Source organism: Artemia franciscana, chromosome 21, assembly GCF_032884065.1.
Source record: "Artemia franciscana chromosome 21, ASM3288406v1, whole genome shotgun sequence".
Lineage (NCBI taxonomy): Eukaryota > Metazoa > Arthropoda > Branchiopoda > Anostraca > Artemiidae > Artemia > Artemia franciscana.
In genome coordinates, this window is record NC_088883.1 from 20,257,074 (window position 1) to 20,279,043 (window position 21,970).

A 21,970-nucleotide genomic window follows, 5' to 3' on the forward strand; every position below is an offset into this window, starting at 1 on the left:
AGGCTATATACTAAAAGTTTTATTTTTTTCATCATTTTTTTTCTATGACTAAAAAACCGACGAAATAATTTAAAAATTGAGACAGTGGATAGTAGTTCATAATACAATAGCTTTTGTTAGTCCTCCATTTCAGCATCCAAAAATATTGCCGAAAATTCTGCTTTAGTTGGCAAATCGATTTTGGAAAGTTGAATTTTAACAAAGAGAAAAAAACTAAAAAAATGGTAAAAACTACAAAAAAACTAAAAACTAATAAAAAAAACTAAAAAATCTAAAAAAACTAAAAAAATGGTAAAAACTACAAAAAAACTAAAAACTAATAAAAAAAACTAAAAAATCTAAAAATCTAAATAAACTAAAAAAGAAAAAAAAGAAAAAAGGAAAAAAATAAAGGAGAAAAACAAAACTAAAAAACGAATGTATATACAGACCGGGACACCGGGATACAAATGACGACCGGGACACAGGGAATATAAATGACGACCGGGACACAGGGGCACAACTACAATGGGGACGCCGGGGGGCACAGGGGGATATAAATGACGACCGGGACACCGGGACACAAGGAATATAAATGACGCCCGGGACACTCAAAGAGAAATCACAGACTGGAACACCGGGACACAAATGACGACCGGGACACAGGGAATATAAATGACGACCGGGACACAGGGACATAACTACAAAGGGGACGCCGGGGTGCACAGGGGGATATATAAATGACGATGGCGACTCAGGGAATGGTCGATTAGCAATCACCATCAACAAAGCTCAAGGGCAATCATTAGAATCATGAGGTATAGATCTGAATACGGATTGTTTTCCCATGGACCATTATATGTTGCATGTTCAAGAGTCGGTAAACCTGACAATCTATTTATATGCACAGACAATGGGACAGCAAAGAATGTTGTATATTCGCAAGTTTTACGTAGTTAAAAACATATATATATATATATATATATATATATATATATATATATATATATATATATATATATATATATATATATCTATATTCACAGGTGGGACATAGGGACACAACTACAATGGCGCGTAACTAATATGGCGCGTAACGACTTACGCGCGCGGGGGGGCTTGGGGGGGCGCGAAGCGCCCCCACCAACTAGGTGTTGGGGTGGCGCGAAGCGCCACCCCAACAGCTAGTATAAAAATAAGTTGTCTGTGTGTGGATCTGTGGATGGATCAGGTGACGTCATGTTTGTCCGCATATGACGTCTGAATTATTTCACACTAATACAAAAGAAGAAAAAAACTAAAAAAGGTAAAAACTACAAAAAAAACTAAAAAGAAAAAAAAACTAAAAAAGCTAAAAAACTAAAAAAAATAAAAAAGAAAAAAACTAAAAAAAAGGAAAAAACTGAAAAATAAAAGAGAAAAAGAAAACTAAAAAATATGAATAAATATATATAAAAATAAGTTGTTTGTGGGTTATGTCTGTCTGTCTGTCTGTCGAGTGACGTCGTGTTTGTCCGCATATGACGTCTGAATTATTTCACACTAATACAAAAGAAGAAAAAAAACTAAAAAAGGTAAAAACTACAAAAAAAAACTAAAAAGAAAAAAAACTAAAAAAGCTAAAAAACTAAAAAAAACTAAAAAAAGGTAAAAAACTAAAAACTAAAAAAAAACTGAAAAAACTAAAAAAGGCAAAAACTAAAAAAAAAAACTAAAAACTAATAACAAAACTAAAAAAGCTAAAAAACTAAAAAAACTAAAAAAGGTAAAAAACAAAAAAAACTAAAAACTAAAAAAGAAAAAACTAAAAAAAAGGAAAAAACTGAAAAATAAGAGAAAAAGAAAACTAAAAAAATATTAATAAATATAAAAAATATAAATATAAATATAATAGACGTCTGAATTATTTCACACTAATACAAAAGAAGAAAAAAAAAACTAAAAAAGGTAAAAACTACAAAAAAACTAAAAAGAAAAAAAACTAAAAAAGCTAAAAAACTAAAAAAAACTAAAAAAAGGTAAAAAACTAAATACTAAAAAAAACTGAAAAAACTAAAAAAAGGCAAAAACTAAAAAAAACAAACTAAAAACTAATAAAAAAACTAAAAAAGCTAAAAAACTAAAAAAACTAAAAAAACTAATAAAAGGTAAAAAACAAAAAAAAAACTAAAAACTAAAAAAGAAAAAACTAAAAAAAAAGGAAAAAAACTGAAAAATAAGAGAAAAAGAAAACTAAAAAAATATTAATAAATATAAAAAATATAAATATAATATAAATTAGCAATCAACAAAGCACCAAGACACAAATGACGACCGGGACACAGGGAGTATAAATGACGACCAGGACATAAGTAAAAAAAAAAACTAAAAAAAAACTAAAAAAAATGGTAAAAACTAAAAAAAAACTAAAAATAATAAAAAACGACCAACGAAAACGGAAATGATTGCAATTCTATATGTATAAATACAAGAATATTTGGGCCGGAATAACTCCATAACGGTGAGTTTGCGGTAGTTTTGCAAGAGAGAAAAGATGTTCAAAAAGTCAGAATGCATCTATTAACAATAGTTTCATGACCCAAAAAATTGTTCCGATAATACCAACATTGACCAATATTTTTTTTTAAATTATTGTATATTTTGCCAATATTAGGTGTAACCTATTTTGCTTTAAAAAAAAGGAAATAAAAATACTAGATGATCCCAGAGCCATTGTACATGTTGAGTGAATTTGTTTAGCTAATTTTTAGGATTAGCTTGAAGCCACTCTGAGTTAGTGCTTGCTTCAGGTTGTGTCCAAAAACAAAATAAAAAGACCCAAAAGCAGACTTAATTTTTTAAATTATGAAAGCAATGAAATAGCAATAATTCGATTAGTTTTAAAATCAGAATATATTATTTATGAAGTCATGTTATAAGCAGTTGCAGTTTTAAGATTCGTCGGAACTTTTTCTTTCAAATTTTGGTATAACTTGGGATTCTTACTCCAATCTACCAATTATGAAATGGTCTTTTAATCAAAAAGTGAGTTAACTTGAATATGAATATGTATCTTGGTTTTTCAACTACACTTTTTTCTTCCTTTCCTCGATACATCTTCTTTCTTCCTTTTTTTTTTCTTTCACAAGCGCTGTTCACTGGAAGCTGGAACATCGTAGGGGCACTGGAATAGGTAACCAACCAAGCTTATCGGAATTAGTGTTTTAATTCCTATACCCCATTAAGGCGGGTTTCATTTGACAACCTCAATGACAAGGACAAATATATATAAGAATTTGTATGAAATGTAATATGGAACGCAACAAGAATATAACGCACTAGACTAAACTTGAATATGAATGTGAAAATGAACCTAAAGAAAGTATTATATAACAAAATTACAAGAATATAAAGACTATTATAAGAATATAAAACAGATGTTCGTAAAGACACTCATCAAAAAAATTGAGCCCGTGGATTTGTTGAATCTGTATTTACTTTTATACTGTCTGTCAAAAAAAAAGGACAAGTTTAACATCAGGCAACAAGCATAAAAAGCATAGGATTTACACAATCTGTAAATAACAAAGTTTTTTATGCTCAGACAAGGCTCATAAACTGTCATAACTGAATATGTAAAAGAATGTCATAAGCTAATTTCAATAACACCTTACTCATCCTATTTAGGTTATTATATATTCACCTGTTGATGTTTTTTTCCTTTTTAATCAGTTATTTTGTTCTTAAGAAAACTCCAAAATTGAGAAGTAGTCTTCCCAATCAGCCCTTTGGGAGCCTGATGTCACCTTATGAAGATCAAGACGACAGATTTATTGAATGTGAATTGTCTCCAGTACACATGATGAAGAAAAAAGGTTAGTCTATCTCTCTGTCTCTCTCCTTCTCTTTCTTTTTTCTCTCTCCCTGCTTCTCTCTCTCTCTCTCTCTCTCTCTCTCTCTCTCTCTCTCTCTCTCTCTCTCTCTCTCTCTTCTCTCTCTCTCTCTCTCTCTCTCTCTCTCTCTCTCTCTCTCTCTCTCTCTCTCTCTCTCTCTCTCTCTCTCTCTCTCTCTCTCTCTCTCTCTCTCTCTCTCTCTCTCTCCTTTTTTCTTTCTTTGTCCCTCTATCTATTGAATTTGAATTATTTGAATTTTTTGGAAACTTGATGAAGAAAACTAGTTTATGTGTCTTTTATCCCTCTCTCTTCTTTCTCCTTCCCCCCTCCCTCTCTCCTGTCTCCAAAAATTTTTTTTTATAAGATTAGGGTATGTATAATAATTAAAATTGAAATTTTGTAATGTTAACTAGTAAAAATGTGGAAAAATAATCTTTGGCCGTTTTGGGAAGCTATTGTTGTGGATCAATGAGGCATACAGAAATTGATCCACGTCCCAAATTGTAGCCTTAGAAGGTGTATAAAGCTTCTATCTTTTCCCTCCAGAACACTGACCCTCCTTAACAGTAATATCTGTTCGGTGAATAAAACCCTCTGTAGTGGATTTACAGCCCAATCAAGGTCTGTAAAGGTGGTTCAAGGTCATACTGCCCTTCCATCTTCACTCGTAAGGTTTTGTGGGTTCTAAGGAAGATATAACTGTAGACTTAGCAATCCGAGAGAAATAGACTCTCAAGACAAACTTGAGATATTTTTTAACAGAAGCATAAAATCTTTCAAGTCTTTGAAGTATGGAAGGGGTAGGGACAGGAGCTTGAAATTATCTTCCAACACATATGTGTCTCATTGGTGCAGTCTAAGAACTCACTGAGTTAGTATAAAGCCACTCTTCTCGACTTTTCCCTATTGATTTGATTTCATTGCAGGCTTAATATCCCAAGTGATATCGTCTATTGACAAAGTAATACGAGAATTGTCTCTGTATGAAGACCCAAGTACATTATATACAAGTCAAAACTTTGCCATTGACGATGTGACCCTGAAAAACGTCAACAAAATCGTCATTGGTTTGCTTTCACCATCTTTATATCAGGTGATGAGTGATGGACTCCAAGATACTGTCAAAACATTATTTGGCGAAGTGCCAAATTCCGTGTGGCGTGTTGTGGAAGCTGCAAGCCGTAAAGGTGAATCTCAAATTTAGCTTTTCTTGAGTGACATCATGTCACTCAACCCAAAATTGCTAATTTCAAAATGTGTAGAATCAAAATTCACTTTATTTGGGGTTCATGACAATTAATTGACTTTAATGACAATTTAATTGACAATATTTGACTTTTCATGACAATTAAACATTGTTTAATGTTAAATTGTCATTTAATTACAATTTAATGACAATTTAATTGACAATATTTGACTTTTCATGACAATGTTAAACATTCTTTAAAAGAGCGAAGTCAATAAACTTTCTTTTCTAGAGATTTTATTAGAGATGTTCACTGGGCTTGGGGTATAGTTTCATGAAATGTATGTTTCCCTGGTGCCCCCCTTCATTGGCTATCGGGTGGTGTAGTTCAGAAATATCAAATGGAGGTTTATTTCTGGTTTTGAATCTATTTGTAGGTATAATATGTTTTAAATTTAGATTAGATCGGAAGGAAATACTTAATATAAAAATACTTAATTTTTTATGCCGAACTTGATTATTCTAGAGTTTGTCATTTGAAATTTTACCCCTTATGTTAAATTATTGAGTTTTTCAGATATTCATCATTGCATTCGTATCTTAGTTGGTGGAATGTTTAGCTCTGTCAAGATAAATAAGATACACATTGTAATGGCTTAGGCCAGCATTACTATTCAGTTAATCAATCAATTTGTTTATAGACCATCATAACAGCAGAAGGCTTATGCCCATGACGGGGTGACATAAAAGAAAAGAAAAAAACGCACTAAACTAAATATAAATATGAATGTAAAGATGAGCGTAAAAAATAAATATAATAACATAACAAGAATATAACCCACTAAACTAAATAAGAATATGAACGTAAAGATGAATGAAAAGAATGTATAATATAAAAACATAACAAGAATATAATGCACTTAACTAAATATGAATACGAACGTAAAGATAAACCTAAAGAATATAGTATATAACAAGAAAAAAAGGCACTATAATAGATTATAACAATATAACAAGAATATAGCGCACTAAACTAAATATGAATACGAACGCAAAGATGAACCTAAAGAATATAGAATATAAGCATATAACAAGAACTAAACTAAGTATGAATATTACGCAAAGATGAACATAAAAAATATAGAATATAACAAAATATAACGCACTAAACTAAGTATGAATATGAACGTAAAGAATATGGAATATAACAAGAATATAACGCACTAAACCAGACATGAATATGACGTAAAGATGAACCTTAAGATTATAGATTATAAGACAGTACAAAATTAAATACAGATTCAACCTATCCACGGGCTCGATTTTTTCGATGAGTGTCTACGTTCATCTGTGTTATATTTTTTATATTCTTATAGTATTCTTTATGTTCTTGTTATTTGTTATATAATACTTTCTTTAGGTTCATCTTTGCGTTCATATTCATGTTTAGTCTAGTGCGTTATATTCTTGTTGCATTCTATATTCTTTAGATTCAAATTCATATTTAGTTTAGTGCGTTATATTCTCGTTACATTTTATATTCTTTAGGTTCGTCTTTATGTTCATTTTCATATTAGTTTATTGCGTTATATTCCTGTTATATTCTATATTCTTTACGTTGATATTCAGATAAGTTAAGCTCGTCATATTTTTGTTATATTATATATTCTTTAGGTCCATCTTTACGTCATATTCCTACTTGGTTTAGCGCGTTATATTCTTGTTATATACAACTGTTGATAAAATGTATGTAAGGTGGATTGTTCCCATTGTCGTCGAAAACTTATGAATACCTCAGGACACCCTTTAAATTCTTAAAATTAGTAGCATACTTTAAGCACTATTTTTTGGGGGTTTATCCTACGGATGTACAATAAACCGAGATATTTGCTTTTTCATACTATTCTATATTAAATTATATTGGTGACTAATTAAAAGGTGGGCTTCGCCATTCCCTCCCACCATTCCATTCCCTACTCCCCCGCTCACTTCACTTGCTTACGTCTGTAGCTCGGACTTTTGGCATTGGCACACTTTTTCGTTCTGACCTCATGTTACCTATTTTTCTGCATTTTTTTTTAATCTCTATTTTTTTTTATAGGAAGTGTTCATTCTCGTGGTTCCAAAATTATTCTGTAAAAATTGTAAGGCGTCTGAAATAAGAATGACTCTTCGTTAGTTTTGCTTATTTCTATTGTGAAGAAAAAAGTGGGCTTAGTAAAACAAATGCGCTTCATTTCAGATAAATACTTCTCGTCAACCTCCTTTGCTCCCTGTAGTCTACGTATTATTTTTTTCGCACACAAAATTGTCCAGTTGATTTTATACATATTATAAAAAAGTATATATTGTGAAAAAACAAGGGAACAGTCTATTTTGGCCACTTCGCAGAAGGAAACATCATCATAAAATAAAAGCTGCACTATTAATTCCTTAATTAGTGCTCTTTTTCAGTATGCCAGTAGTTACCCTAGTAGTTACCCCCCCCCCTCCTGATGCTCCCAGATATAGCCCTAGAATACTAAAAAATAATAAAATTCTAACTTTATAATATGCAGCATGTTTCTGTTAATCACATTATAATATTTTCTTCATTTTTATTAACATTTTAAAATAATATTTAAACAATTCTATTGAAGTCAATTAGACAGAGCAGTTTCATGAATCAAAAATTAAGCAACCCCGTTCTAACAAAGAATGTATGCCACGTCACAAGCTGATAAAAAATGGAAACATATGGGATCATCAGAGGGGGGGAAGGCATTGTCAGGGTAACGGCTATTCTATTGAGATGGGGCATAAAAATAGGAAGTCTAATGTTACTACTTTTATGTTATCAAGCTGTTACCTTCTGTACAGCCGCCTACCTAGAATGTTGCCAAAAATAATCATACCCATATTTTATTGATTTTATATATATATATATATATATATATATATATATATATATATATATATATATATATATATATATATATATATATATATATATATATAAAAATAAAACTAATTTCAATTTTTAACTTTAGGTCCAAGTGCCCCATAGTTCAATGAATTGGTGTTAACATATTACTTAGGATTGTATATAGGACCCTCAGGGGGGGGAGGGTATTGTCAGGGTAATGGCTATTCTATTAAAATGGGGCATAAAAATAGGAAGTCTTATCTTACAACTTTTATGTTATCAAGATGTTTCCATCTGTAGAGCCGCCCAACTAGAATGTTGCCCAAAATAATAATACCCATATTTTAGGAAACATAATTTTCTTTGCTAAAGTAGCTTTGATATTTGTCATTATTATTACTGTATTTTTTTTTTTATTGCGAAGAGAAATTCTTCTCATGCAAAAACCACTTTGAAAAACCATATTGATTTTACACTAATTTTCATTTTTTAATATAGGTCAAAGTGACCCATAGTTCAATGAGTTGGTGATAACATATTATTTAGGATTATATTTGGGACCATCAGAGAGCGGGGGGGGGCATTGTCAGGGTAACATCTATTCTATTGAAATGGGGCATAGAAATAGGAAGTCTAATGTTACTACTTTTATGTTATCAGGATGTTTCCTTCTGTAGTGCTGCCCAACTAGAATGTTGCCCAAAATAATCACCAATTTTTTTTTATTGATTTTACTATATATAAAAAACTAATTCTCATTTTTACTTTAGGTCCAAGTGCCCCATGGTTCAATGAGTTGGTGTTATGGTTATCGAGCGAGGAGAGTCTCCCTGAAGGTCCCTTGCGATTCCATGCATTTGTCGTTGGACTTCTCAAGTATGTTGGATTTTTGTGTGTTTTTTCATCGCTACTTGACTACTAATTAATTCTGGGGCTACATTTGGGTGTCAACGATTTTGACGCCTGTTGATGAACGAGACTGGGGAAAACACGCCCGTGTTTCTATCAGCCGAAAAACAATACATGGGAAAATGTTATAGAGAAATGAAATATGAAAAACTTAAAAGCGAGTTTGTTTCAAATTAAATTTTCATATTGGATTGGGATATCTATTACTAGTTCCTCCTTCAATTTAATTTCTAAAAAAAAAAAAATCCTTTTTGAAAGTTGTTTCACTTTACTACTCTGACATTTATCTTTCAAGCAAGCCTAATCATTGATCCTGGAAAAAAAAGAGAATAACGGAGACTCTAGCGTTTCTATTTTTAACTAAAACTTGAACACTCTTTCCGAAAAAAAAACTTTTAATTTATGTATAGTCGTGTTTAATTTTTTCGAAAGAAAATGTTGTTTGTATTACTTGAAATGAAACATCTGTAATTTTTATCTGTATCCTATGTTCATTCAGTGTCCATAGACTGTTGATAGTTTTAAGAAATTCTGTTCCTAACATACTAATGCACAAATAAATAAAATTAAGTCTAACAAGGCAAAAGCACCCGACTTATATTCAAACAAATTAATATAACAAACTACTTTAATATAACCTTGATTTGTTTCTGTGCATGTATGCTTGAAGCATTTGCTGTTTCCGCAGTCTCTAGTAATTTCTGATCCTCTGTGGTCTGCGTTTTGTCAGCTGATTAGAAATATCTTTACGGGGTTGTCATGACGGTATCAACGACTTAAATATAACTCTTGTCAAGACCGCTGCTGCGTGAAACGATTTTGTATGTAAAGAAGTAGCCTAGTATTTAACTGAAAACATAAACAGTTGGACAGTGGTATGGGAGGTCCTAAGTCCTTGCTCTAAGGGTGAGCCGTAATAGTTAGGCAAGATATAATAGATAAGCCTTAATAGTAAATCACGTATCGATTTGATGACAGAAATATTAACTCCACGCTTATAAGCACTCAATAAGATATGCTCATGTATACCCGAGTCAAAAGTTATAGATGCGTCTAACCCAGCAAAATATGATACCTCATTATTTTGTTCCTAACATACTACTTTAATGCAGCCTTTATTTGTTTGTGTGTATGTATGCTTGAAGCATTTGCTATTTTGGCAGCCTAATTTCCGATCCTGTGTGGGCTGCGTTTTGTCACTTGATTAGAAACATTTTTATGGTGATGAGTATTGTTGTGACAGTATCAACGACTTAAAAATAACTCTTGTCAAAAATGCTGCTGCGTGAAACGATTTTGTATGTAAAGAAGTAGCCTAGTATTTAACTGAAAACATAAACGGTTGGACAGTGGTATGGGAGGTCCTAAGTCACTGCTCTAAGGGTAAGCTGTAATAGTTAGGATACAAACAACAAATATATATTATTGGTTAGGACATTATGTTTATATAAAAGAGGGTTTTGGCTATGGTGACTCCAATGGTGCACTTTTGATTTGGTTTTATTGATTTTGATTTGATTTTTGAGCAAAAATTTTATTTTTGAGATTAATCGAATTAATAGTTACCATTCCTGAATCTGATTCAGATGGCGATTCTTCCTCGCTTGACAGTGTTTATCAAAACAAGCTTTGTAATTTTCGGTTACTATGGGCTAGGATTCTTTTGTTACTAGGTGGCCCCTTAGGGGGGAACCATGATAGGATTTTGTGTATCAGTATGTATCTTATTGACATTATGTTTAGATTCCAATTATGTTATCTGAAAATTATAACGTTTTTTTAGGGATGTTAGAATTGCTTTTGAGAATCTGTCACATTTATGGACACAGAAACACCTTGTAATATCGTACATACTGTACATAATGCGTATACATAGTATTACACATTTACTTAATTGACAGAATCTTATATCCTAGAAACTATTTTTTGACCTTAAAACCTATATTATTCAGAATTGGAAAATATTCTCTCAAAGAAGAGGATGTTTTTGCTTTAGGACAATATCAATATATGCTAATTATATGCGAACTAAATGCAAATTATATATATATGCAAATTATATATGCAAATTAGGGCGATTTTGGTTTTGAGAGCTTGTTGCTATTTATAGTTTAACAAGAATTGTTCCTGGTAATTCTTTCAGCGGCTGTGTATGAAGATGTCAAAGCTGTTGTTTAAAATATCCATTGTGATCGAAAACGTACGTTTGGCCATATGAATGTGGTTCAAAATCATCTTCAGGGGTCTGTCATTACCTTCAGGGGTGTACCACTAAATTGAATTTGGGATAAACTTCTCCACCTACTTTTAAAGCTGAAACATTATGACTGTTTATGGTTTGATCATCGCTTACGCTGAATGAAGCTAAAGCAAAATATGAGTTCCATTTTCGTGTGTGTTTGTGGAACTCTCTATAAGACAAGTGATGTCCTATTACAGACTAAACAAATTCATTTGGAAATTGTTGATGCGGGAATGCAATTCGACCAAGCAGGCAGCCCCCCCCCCAAGTAAATATTCTTCGTTGGCTACTTTTTTGGGATAATGGAGTACTCCACAGTGAATACATACAGAGTTGAAGGGTTCCAATGATTTGTAAATAACACTTGCTTAGTTTACGACATCTTTACAGGCTTTCACTTGTACGTGACAGTTTGTTGGCATCAAAGATTGTGATGGTGTTGTTTTTCTAACCTAATATTTTTACCTTTTGCAATTTCATCTTTGACTCGTTCTGATCGTCGGTGTCTTCTAACAACACGGTTCCCTGTTCTTCACAGTCATTTTTGACACTTTCTGATACTCGCTTTAGCGTGTCGGCTTACCCTACAGTTCTTTGTTCTTCGCTTTCATTCTTAGCACGTTCTGACTCCTATTGTAGCTTGTAATTATCGCTTCTGATTATCTTATAACTGCATATTTCGTGTCGTATGTCTTCTAACCAGACTTTTCTCTGTTCTTCATTTTTATTTTTATTAGTTCTAATCCTCATTGTCGCATGTCTTGTAACCACATACTGTTTTTTATACTTCACTTTCGTTTTTGAGTCGCTGTGATTCTCGCTGCCACTTACCTTTTAACTGTATATTTCTGTGCTCTTCAATTTTGTTTTTGACTTTCGGTTTCACTAATATTCCAACTACTTATTTCTTTAATCTTTAATTTCGTCTTATCATTGCTTCAGACATCTTTTTTTGGTGCCCTTTACCTCAGCTGCTTGGATTGGTCTTGTTACTTTTGATGGTCTAGTACTCTAGGTTGTTTATTATCATCAGTACATTTAAATTTCTCAGATCGTTCTCTTGATCTTGTCTTATTTGATAGTCAAGTTTGTTAATTTTTAGTTTACGTTTTTGTCCTCTTTTATTCTTTTTGTACTCATTTTGTGCCTACGGTAATTTATGCTGGTGTCCTCTAGATGTTATGAAACTCCTGAAAATAACTTTGAATATAGGCACATGAATTTACATATTTATAAATTTTTATTTTGCAAATTCTTGTAAAAGGTTTAAAAATCTATTTTCCTTACGTCATCACTTTCAATCAACTTAATTTTAAACTATTTAGTCTATCCTGATTTATTGTTGATATCAAATAGTTTTTTTTTATTGGTTTTAACCTGGAAAATGATCTCTCACCAGAAGAAACGCTTACTGGAATTGTTAAGAACATTTCACAATTTTGAAAATCAGTTGTTCATTTTGATGGCAGTGCAGGCCCGTTTCAAACGCAGGGCTCGATTGGACCCAATCGCCCTTTATCCGGCCCTGTTTGATAGTAAAGTAACTTGGAGGGCTTCACTTATTTTTAAATAAGAATTAACAAGTTTTTCTGCCGAAAGAAAGTAACAACGTTAAAACTTAAAACGAACAGAACTGATCCCGTAGAGAAGGGACCTGCCCCCTTTTCAACCCGTATTCGCCGTGCTAAGATTTTTGTTCTTAAAAAGCTTCTTATTCCAATTAAATTTTGTTTCAGGAGTCGTCCTAAAGAATTGAGACAAAAAGTCAAACTTTTGTGTCAAGAGTGAGGGTTAAAAAAGGGGCAGATTTCCCTGTGTATGGAGTAATTATTCTTTCGTTTTAAGGTTTAATGTTGCTCCTTACTTTTAGCTAAAAAACTTGTTTTTGTTTGATTTCTGATCGTTTTCAAAATCATGCCGGGAAATTGGGCTCCCACCTCCGCTATTAATTTTACCTGGAAAACCCCTCCCTGACGAAAAATTCTTCCTACGGAAAATTCACTCCCACTTAAATCTGGCTGAAAATACAAAATTTTGTCATTTTGTAGAGAGGAGTTTGAAACCTCTACAATAAAGTTCTCTTGTATGCTGAATCAAATGCTGTGATTTTATTGAGATCCCTTGATTTCGGGGTTTCCTCCCATTTTTGAAAAAAACACACAAATTTTCTCAGGCTTGAAGTGTTTGATGGTAATATTGAACTTAATGAATTTTTTCTATTTAAAATAAGCAAAAAAGCCAATTCTTTTGATGCATTAATTGCTGTCAACATTCCATTTTTTAGAGATTCTGTTACTATTGGCCCGAGTTGGTCCTTACGTACAGTTATTATTAAAATCAGAAAATATGGAAAATTGCAAAATTGTGAGCTTAAGACTACTAAAATCGAGAGAAGAAATAGATATTGTACTCATTACAGACTTGTAAAGAAAAAAATAAGAAAAATAAAAACGGAAAAAATTGGTGAAGTAATTAAAACCAAAGATAAAATCAACTGTTTAAATTATCTTATTTTTTGTCTTTGTTTTTATTTTCATAATTATTATTGATAATTTCATAATTATTAAATGTTTTCATAATTATTTGAAAAAGCCTTACACATTACGCAGCAAACATAATGTTTGGATTTACTTTACGCAAAACATAAAATATAGTCAAATAGATAAGTAAGTTCGTAAGTTCAACAAGTAAATAAATGAAAACAAGTAAAAACATAAATAAGAAAAAATTAATTAATATAATAATGAAAACAATAAATAGAATATGTAAATTAGTAAATACAAAAGAAAAACTCTTTCAAATAAATATTGGGGAGATCAATGGCTTTACTTTTTTTTTTTTTTTTTTTTTTTTTTTTTTTTTTTTTTTTTTTTTTTTTTTTTTTTTTTTTTTTTTAAGCCACATGTACAAATAAATCCAACACTTGGTGGAGATAATTTGTCAGACAATCAGATTATTGGTCTTTTGGGGTTGCAAAAACTTTTCCCCCCCAACTTTTTCCAATTTTTTCGCGGGGGGGGGGGTCTGTTTAGACCACTCTTGAGGCTGAGCTTCCGTCCATCCATCCTGTAGTATGCGCCTATATAACAATGTGTATTCGTGTTTTCTCCTGTGTTTATAATACAAGTTTTCTGTACTCGTTATTAGTTTCTAATTTGACTATGCGAGCGTTCTGAGAAACCAACTTTTTTGAAGAACAGCACCTCTTAACTGAGGAATGTGCCAACATATTGCCAAAGTAGCCAGATTTTTTGGGGGGAGGGGCGGGGTTTTGTGTGAAAAATGGGGGTGATGAGATGTGTCTAGCTGTGGTTTGACAATATGTGTAACTTTTTTACACATTTTATTTCTTGAACCAACAATATGTAATTTGCTCTTTATTGCTGTTTTTCCGTGCCAATTTTTTATTATTATTATTATTATTATTACTATTTATTTATTTATCTATCAAATGTGCTCAATTGTTGCGTTTACCTTCGATTAGTTTGGTACACAATCTTCATAATAGGGTCTAAAATATAGCGTTATGTGCATAAACAAGTTTCACTGTTTTACTATAGTAATTGTAATTGGGTCATTTTGGGAAAATACGGACTTCTTGCATTTGAATTCAAATTTAATTTGCAGGATCCTTGTTCGACTACTAATGCCTTCCAAAACTTGACAGAACTAGAAAAAGCTCCCTGGGCAAAAGACGGTGGCCCCAGCCGTTCCGTAACTTAAACTAGTTGATTCTCGAACAGCCAAAGTTATACAAAATATTAATAAGTTTTAACACTAACGGAAATGGTCAACAACAAAAAATCAACGCTATCTGCCGCTCTTGTTTAAGAAAAAAAACATCAAACATACATCATAAGCTAAAGCACTTAAGAAAATATGCGCAAGTTCCTATTAACTAATCAGACGTAGCAATATTCTGGAAAAAAATTCGTCTCGTCATCGACCTGCTTGATTCCTTGCAATGGAATCAAATATCAAAATCGTTTTAAACGAGAGAAAAAATAGTATTACAATAACCTAAAATTTAGGTATAAGAAGATATAAACCGAAGAGCCTGCAGGACTTGACTTAAAATCAGTGCTACTATTTTAGTCTTGTTGCCTCCAATTGGGCTAATAAACATTGAGCCTGGCTAATGAGAGCTATCTAATTACCCAAGTGGTAAAAAATGTATTAAAAATTAACATCTGTTGGCTACGTTGGTTGGATCATTTGTCAACGCTGATTCAATTTTGTCGTTCTAAACGTACAGTAACTAATTGTCGAGAAAGTTTGCCAGTGAGGCTATTTGTTGTAAAACTGGTATATTTGTTATTTATTTATTTATTTGTCATAATTATTTTTAGTAGGTTAAACAAAAGCACTACGAATATAGGGGGAATTTGCTTTTGCTGAAGGCATTATATGATAATATGATAAACTAGAGAAAGTAATTTAGAGGAAAGAAGCTCAGTTTAGGATTCTCAATTATTCACCAGCGGTAATATTATAACTAGTAAAATATTCTAGACATCACTAGTAAAATAGTTGTGAAAATGGTCACTCATTTTTTTTGTTATACTTTTCTTATTTTCTTTTTTTTTTTACAGGCTCGTTCAAATTTTGGTGCATTTAACCTTTTCTTTCAAGAACAATTGAAGCTGTTGTAGTTTCAATTGTCTCACAAAACGTTTTTTTTAGGATGGGTGGCCTAGCCTGGTGGCTTGAAAACTTAACAGCTCGCGAATCAGTCCTGCATCGCCATTACAAGTCCACTGCCTTCCTCTATGCATGCAGCAGTGCAACTCACGATTTAATGGAAGAACTACTTGCCAGTCTTAGTCAGTTATCTGGAATCCGTTTGAATCTCAATGTCTCAATCAATGCTGAAGACAGGAAAAAAATCACACAGTCTACAGCTAGTACGAGTAGTAGAAGCAGTACATCACTTAAGGTAACACCTCCCGCAAGTCCTCGGCGAACTGAGAGACAACGACCCCAGACGCTAATGACACCCAAGCCAGTGAGCAAGCAGCTTAGGACCCCTGCTGCAAAACCTGTACAAAAAAATCCTTCGAAAGTAGCTGAGCAGAAAGAGCATAAAAGTTTTGGTACCTTGAAGAAGCAGTGGCAGCAGCTATGTGATGAAAAACCTAATATTAAGCGTGCAGCTAAGAGTGAAGGTGATAAAAACTCTACTGATCATTCTGCTTCCCCAGTGAAGTCACGTATCCCTCGTCCAGCAGCATCTGGGATCCCCAAACTTCAGCCAAGATGTAGATTTTCAGGCTCTTCTCCTGTTTTAGGTCCTCCGATATTATAGATGTAGTGTTTAGTAGTTGATCTGATGCTTAACTTTTCTTGTGATAATTTATGCTTTGAAAATAAGCAATTTTATAGAGATTTTTAGTTGGCCTTGCCGTTTCAAAGGAGTGTTTTAATCGCAGTTTATGTTGCCTTTTCTTCGCTTAACGTTTCAACTATTAAAAATATTTAACATAAGAATTGTATTGTATATAGAGTGAATATAGAGAATGATTTTGTGGAGTCCCCCAGGGAACCCTGATGGGTCCCATTTTATTTCTTATAATGGTTAATAGCCCCATTACTGACCACACAGAGCAATGGAAGTATGTGGACAACGTGTCTGCACTTGACGTTTGTCGGCAAAAAGCTCAATTGTCACATTACGTCACACAGGAGGCTTCTTAGTCGAAAATGAAAATTAACGCTAATAAATCATCAGTTATGACAGCTAATTTTTAAAATCACCCCCTTCTTTCACAAACCCCATTCCTTCCAAAATATGTAAAATAACTTCTATAACAACGTCATATTATACAACGTTCTGTAGCAACGTCATATTGTAGCATCCTAACGTCATATTGTAACAACGTGCTTATCAGTTCCACAAAATCGCATAGGTTAGCACGGGAGCGTCCACAGATATAACAATGCTTAAAAGCTGTTTTTTTTTCATCGTTTATTAGTTGCCAAATCGTTTTTAGTTGCCAAAATCGTTTCGCAAAATTACAAAGCTGAACTGAATATAGTATTCATTATCGCAATTTCGATGTGCACCTCATACATTGGAAAACGTCAAATTCTTTAGAGGATAGAAGAAAAATTGGTATCAACGTACAATTGGGGCTATTGAGAAGGAAACACTATAAAATTCCGATAACAACTGTAAAAAATCCTAAAATACTTATCTCAATCCTAAAATCGCTTCACTTTACCTATCTCCAACCCTCAAATGGGTAAATATATTGCCCAAACTATATATTTTTCATACGTTATACCGTTTCTTGATTTTGTCAGTGTCTACCAATTTACACGTATTAAGTTGAAATAAGAGTCACCCATGGCAAAATACATGGTAAATATATAATTTAGACTATGGGGGTGGGGTTGGTTGAGGTTAAAATAAGCCAAGTCCTTTAGGAATGATATAAGTAAGTATTTTATGATATAAAAATAATTATGATATATTATTATAATTGTATAAATTATAATAATATATTATATTATATAATTATTATAATATGTTATATAATTATAATACTTATAATTTATAGATGTGAAAAATAGAAGAATTTTATTTCATAAAAGCAAAAGTAATTACCTTGACTCATTTTTACCTGACACAGGAAACACCTCTGTGAATATTTAAACATTCAAGGCCATTCAGCCGACTCTCTGCCATTGAATTCCTGAGGTATGTTTTCACTCTTCTTAACAGGGAAAAAATTCTTTCAGCCGTACTGGTAGAAACTGGTAATGTAGCAAAAATCTTCAATGGCATTTGATAAAACTCAATAAACTCCTTTAAATCTTTTAAATCTTCTGGAGAAGGGATATTTACCAGTCGGAAAATGGCTGCAGAATATGCCTTTATGTTTGGTAAACCTAGTTTTGAAACTGTTGGCTAGGCAGTCTAACCAAGGAAGAAATAGAGTTCAACAATAGAACTCTTTTAAGTTGTTTCTATCCGTGGATTTATATTTTCCAATTTCTGCACCCTCTTGATAATCCCTGGAAGGGTTATTTTGAGCCTATATTTTCTGCCATTGATTCACAGGGATGGATGATCTGCTTAAACTCTATTCCGAAATTGCCCTTTGCTTTGATAAGAATAAACTTCAATATTCTACATGACCGCAAGCTGTCAACATCTTTTGTAGCTCCCCTCTTATGCTGGTTTTGATTTTGTTTGTTTTTTTTCAGGGAGGGGGTATTTTCAACAGGGAGTTTTTATGAAGAATTGAAAAATAATTTTTCAAAATCAGATTGAAAAATGATTATCGCAGTTGATAATTGTAATAATTGGTTTTATAGAACTTACACAGAGTATTACTAATGATTTGCTCTTTTCTGTTATTACATTCTATTATTTCTATTATTACATTATTACACTATTTCTATTATTTTTCTATTATTTCTATTATTACATCGGGAGAAAGGGGAAGATCTGTGAAATTCGGAAAATTATGACTTGGCACTCTTGCAGCTTTTTTACCAGAATCTTAGAGAAACAAATTAGCTAAGCATATTTGGATACCAGATTAGATGGCGCGCAACAGCAGGCTCGTATCCATAGACTTTCCGTTGGTAAGAAAGAATGATAAAAAAAAACTACGGGAGGGGAAGGAGAATAATCAATAACAAATTTATATTTTAATTCGAAGTAGAAACAGCAAGAAATTCAATAAATTCAGGATTTTCTTTTCGAGTCTTGAGCCCCTCTCCTGGACTTTTCCGTGGCTGTGCTATAAAACAAAAAGAGGAAAGAACAAATTAGTCTGATGTTTTTAAATCTTTAACTAATACTTGAAACTGACGTTAAAAGACAATACATATTCCCTGAGTGTGTGTTGATAGCTAGAATGATGGTTTGAGATAAATTGAAGAATTTTAGGGAGAAGGAGAGGGGAGGTGTTCTTTTTTGTAGGTTCTAGCATTCGTTTTTGTACCTCTTTTAAAAATATTGAAATGTTAGGAAGGCTTTCTATTTAGACTATGAGACTTGCTTTCTTTTTCAGTATTTCTTCCTTTCTTTTCCGAGCTAGGTAATACTTTAGTTTGCTAATACTTTTGCTCCCACGAGCTTAGAAAAACTTGTTAACTAGTGCAGCTGTTTACAAGATTCAACAGTAAAGAATTCTTTTATCAACTTTCTCCCTTCTCAGATCAGTTTCTTGCCATTTAATTCCATGCTTCTGTAGTAGAAGTGTGACATTAGAATCGGCAAATTAAAATATATGATTCATATACCTTTTTCTAGGCAGGTAAGTTAAGATAGAAACGATAGATAAGGTAAAATTTATTTTAAAAATGTTTACAAAACACTTTGTAGCACCTGCGAAGAAAGCCCCAAAGGATTTGTTTACAGTAGGTGGCAGTCTTCTCTACTCTACATAAAACTACATACATATACATACAAACATACTATTCTTTTGCAAGGAAAAATCTCTTAACTGAAGCCTTGAAGGATGTCAGGCGACTCGTATTTCTTATTTCAATCGGAATAATATCCCATACAGAGGGGGCAAAATTTCTAATTACAAAAGAAGCTGTAACTGTATTTTTAAATGTGTGTACTAGATTTGATGCTCCTCGTGTATCATGGCTATGGAATTCACTATTATTGGAGAAAAAATTTCGAAAGAGGAGGAAAGAGTATTACTGATGAATTTATATCTGAAAATACTAACTTGGTAATCTCTTGTTTTTGAAATATCAAAAGTTGATTCATAGTTTAAAGTTCATTAATATTATAAGTAAATAAAGTTTTAGGTGACAAAAGTTTCACGACTTTATTTTAGATTTTTTGGATTTTTCTATAACAGGACACAAAATTACAAGCCCATACAGAGCACCCATAACAAATGTACGTGTAAAAAATAGCGAAATAAAGCAATCGAAGAATTTCCTGTGATACTGGGTTTTTCACTCGGTGAAGCACACCAAGAGATCTGAACAACTTTAAAGCTATAATATTTGAATGTGTTTTCCATGATAGATTTTCATCAGTCATAAAACCTAAATATTTTGTTACCTTTACTGTTTTTATTTGATTTCCGTTTATTATTAATTCTAAATTAGTTTCAATACTAGATATCCGAGAAAATAAAATGTAATTAGCTTTATTATAATTTAATGTCAAAAGATTGAAAGCTGGCCACTCAATAAACTCGGTCATTACCTTTATCATTTTATCAAAAGTAGATCAACTGATGGAGCAGCTACGGGTAAAAGAGTATCGTCTGCAAATAGGATTATACCAGCCTCAGAAAAATGATACTTAATGCGATCTATAAAAACTGGTGATAGAAGAGGACCTAGTATAGAACTCTAGGGCGCTCTGTGAGTTATCTCACTAGCCACAGAAGTAAAACACCCATTCACCACAATTAGCTTCCGGTCTCTTAAATAAGATTCAAACCAGGAGAAACTCCTTCCGGTCACACCGATTTTTTCCAGCTCAAGTATTAACTGTTTATGGTCAATCGTGTCAAAGGCCTTCTTCAAATCCAGTAATAAATCAGCTGGAATCAGACCGTATTTACCCAGTCAAAAAGTTTAATAGTTACCATTTCTGTGGACATTTTTTTTCTAAAACCAAATTGAGTATTTACGAGAATTTTATTATTTTCACGTAATCAGCTAGCCTGGATCCTATCACCTTTTAATATATTTTTGTGAAGAAAGTGAGGATAGAAATGGGTCTTCTGTTTTAAGGTTCATCTCTCTTACCTCCTTTGTGCAATGGTATTATTTTAGCAATCTTCTAAACTTCCGGGAAAATTCCTTTTTCCATAGATTTATTAACCAAATTTATTAATCATACAATCTCTGTTGTAACTGATTTAATGGATTTAGCAATCTTAAGAGAAATCCCGTCTACACCATTTGAATTTGAGTGCATCCTACTGATAATTTTACTCAATTCATTTATAGTACGAGCATTAAAACCCAACTAATTTTCTACTGGAGCGTGTGACTGAACTATATTGGGATGCTGCTTAATTCTTTTCCGAGCATCATAGCAAAGTTTCGCTCCCTCACTAGAAAAAATTCACATAAATAATTCGTAACGTCCTTTGGGGTGTCGAATAAATATGGTCGAATAAAAAAAAAAAAGAGAATTTCGGATTCAATTTGCTTATAATTGCTATCCACTGCGTTCTTTTATATATTTTTTTCTTTCAGTTAGATCCCCGGTCTTTCGGTCCTAGCTGCAGGTAAAAGTAAAGTTTTTTTAGAACGTACATTTTCTTATAGCTCATTTCTTTTGTTCCATCTAAAATGTCCATGAAGCAAAAAGAAAATAGTATTTTGTATAAACTCAATTGATTTTTAATAATGATAAGTGAATAAAACTGAGGAGTGATAATCCTTAGTTCTTTTCATCCCCAGAAACTTTTCTCTGCCTTGACATGGGCTGAAGAATTTATGACATTCTCATGAAATAATTAACTAGTTGCACTACTTTACTTAGTACGCGTTTCTAATTTTGACAAATTTCATTTAGCAGATCTTTGAAACTTCACAGAAAGGGTACCCCCATTTAAAAATCACACGCATCGTTCTACGCACTCTATGAATGGCAGGAGTGTGCCGTGCATGGCTTGAAGGGTTGTGGTGTGGGAGCAGCACAACATTTGATGCAAATTGGATGATGATAGGCGATTCCTCGCACTTCATAGTCCAAATAACTCTCAAACGATACAGGAAAATTTTCCACTTTATAGTCTTTTAGCCTGTCAATTTAAAGTCTTATCTGACGAACAGCTTCAGCTCACGGAAACATTCAGTCTTACTCTTGAGATAATTTTCAAAAATTATATGCGATTCAGTTCTAAAAAGGGCAGATAACCAATTGTACTTTCTAA

The 21,970-nt window shown here is 32.5% G+C and overlaps 1 protein-coding gene across 1 annotated transcript in view; it reads left to right on the forward strand.

The window, feature by feature from the left end:
• The window catches only part of LOC136040588 (uncharacterized), a 94,431-nt gene extending 77,851 nt beyond the window's left edge, over positions 1-16,580 (forward strand). Inside the window, exons 8-11 of the mRNA XM_065724833.1 lie at positions 3,707-3,833; positions 4,778-5,038; positions 8,713-8,818; positions 15,777-16,580. Coding sequence (XP_065580905.1) covers positions 3,707-3,833; positions 4,778-5,038; positions 8,713-8,818; positions 15,777-16,398 — 1,116 coding nt within the window. The 3' untranslated portion in view covers positions 16,399-16,580. The remainder of the gene's footprint in view (positions 1-3,706; positions 3,834-4,777; positions 5,039-8,712; positions 8,819-15,776) is intronic.
• The last annotated feature ends 5,390 nt before the right edge of the window (positions 16,581-21,970 follow it).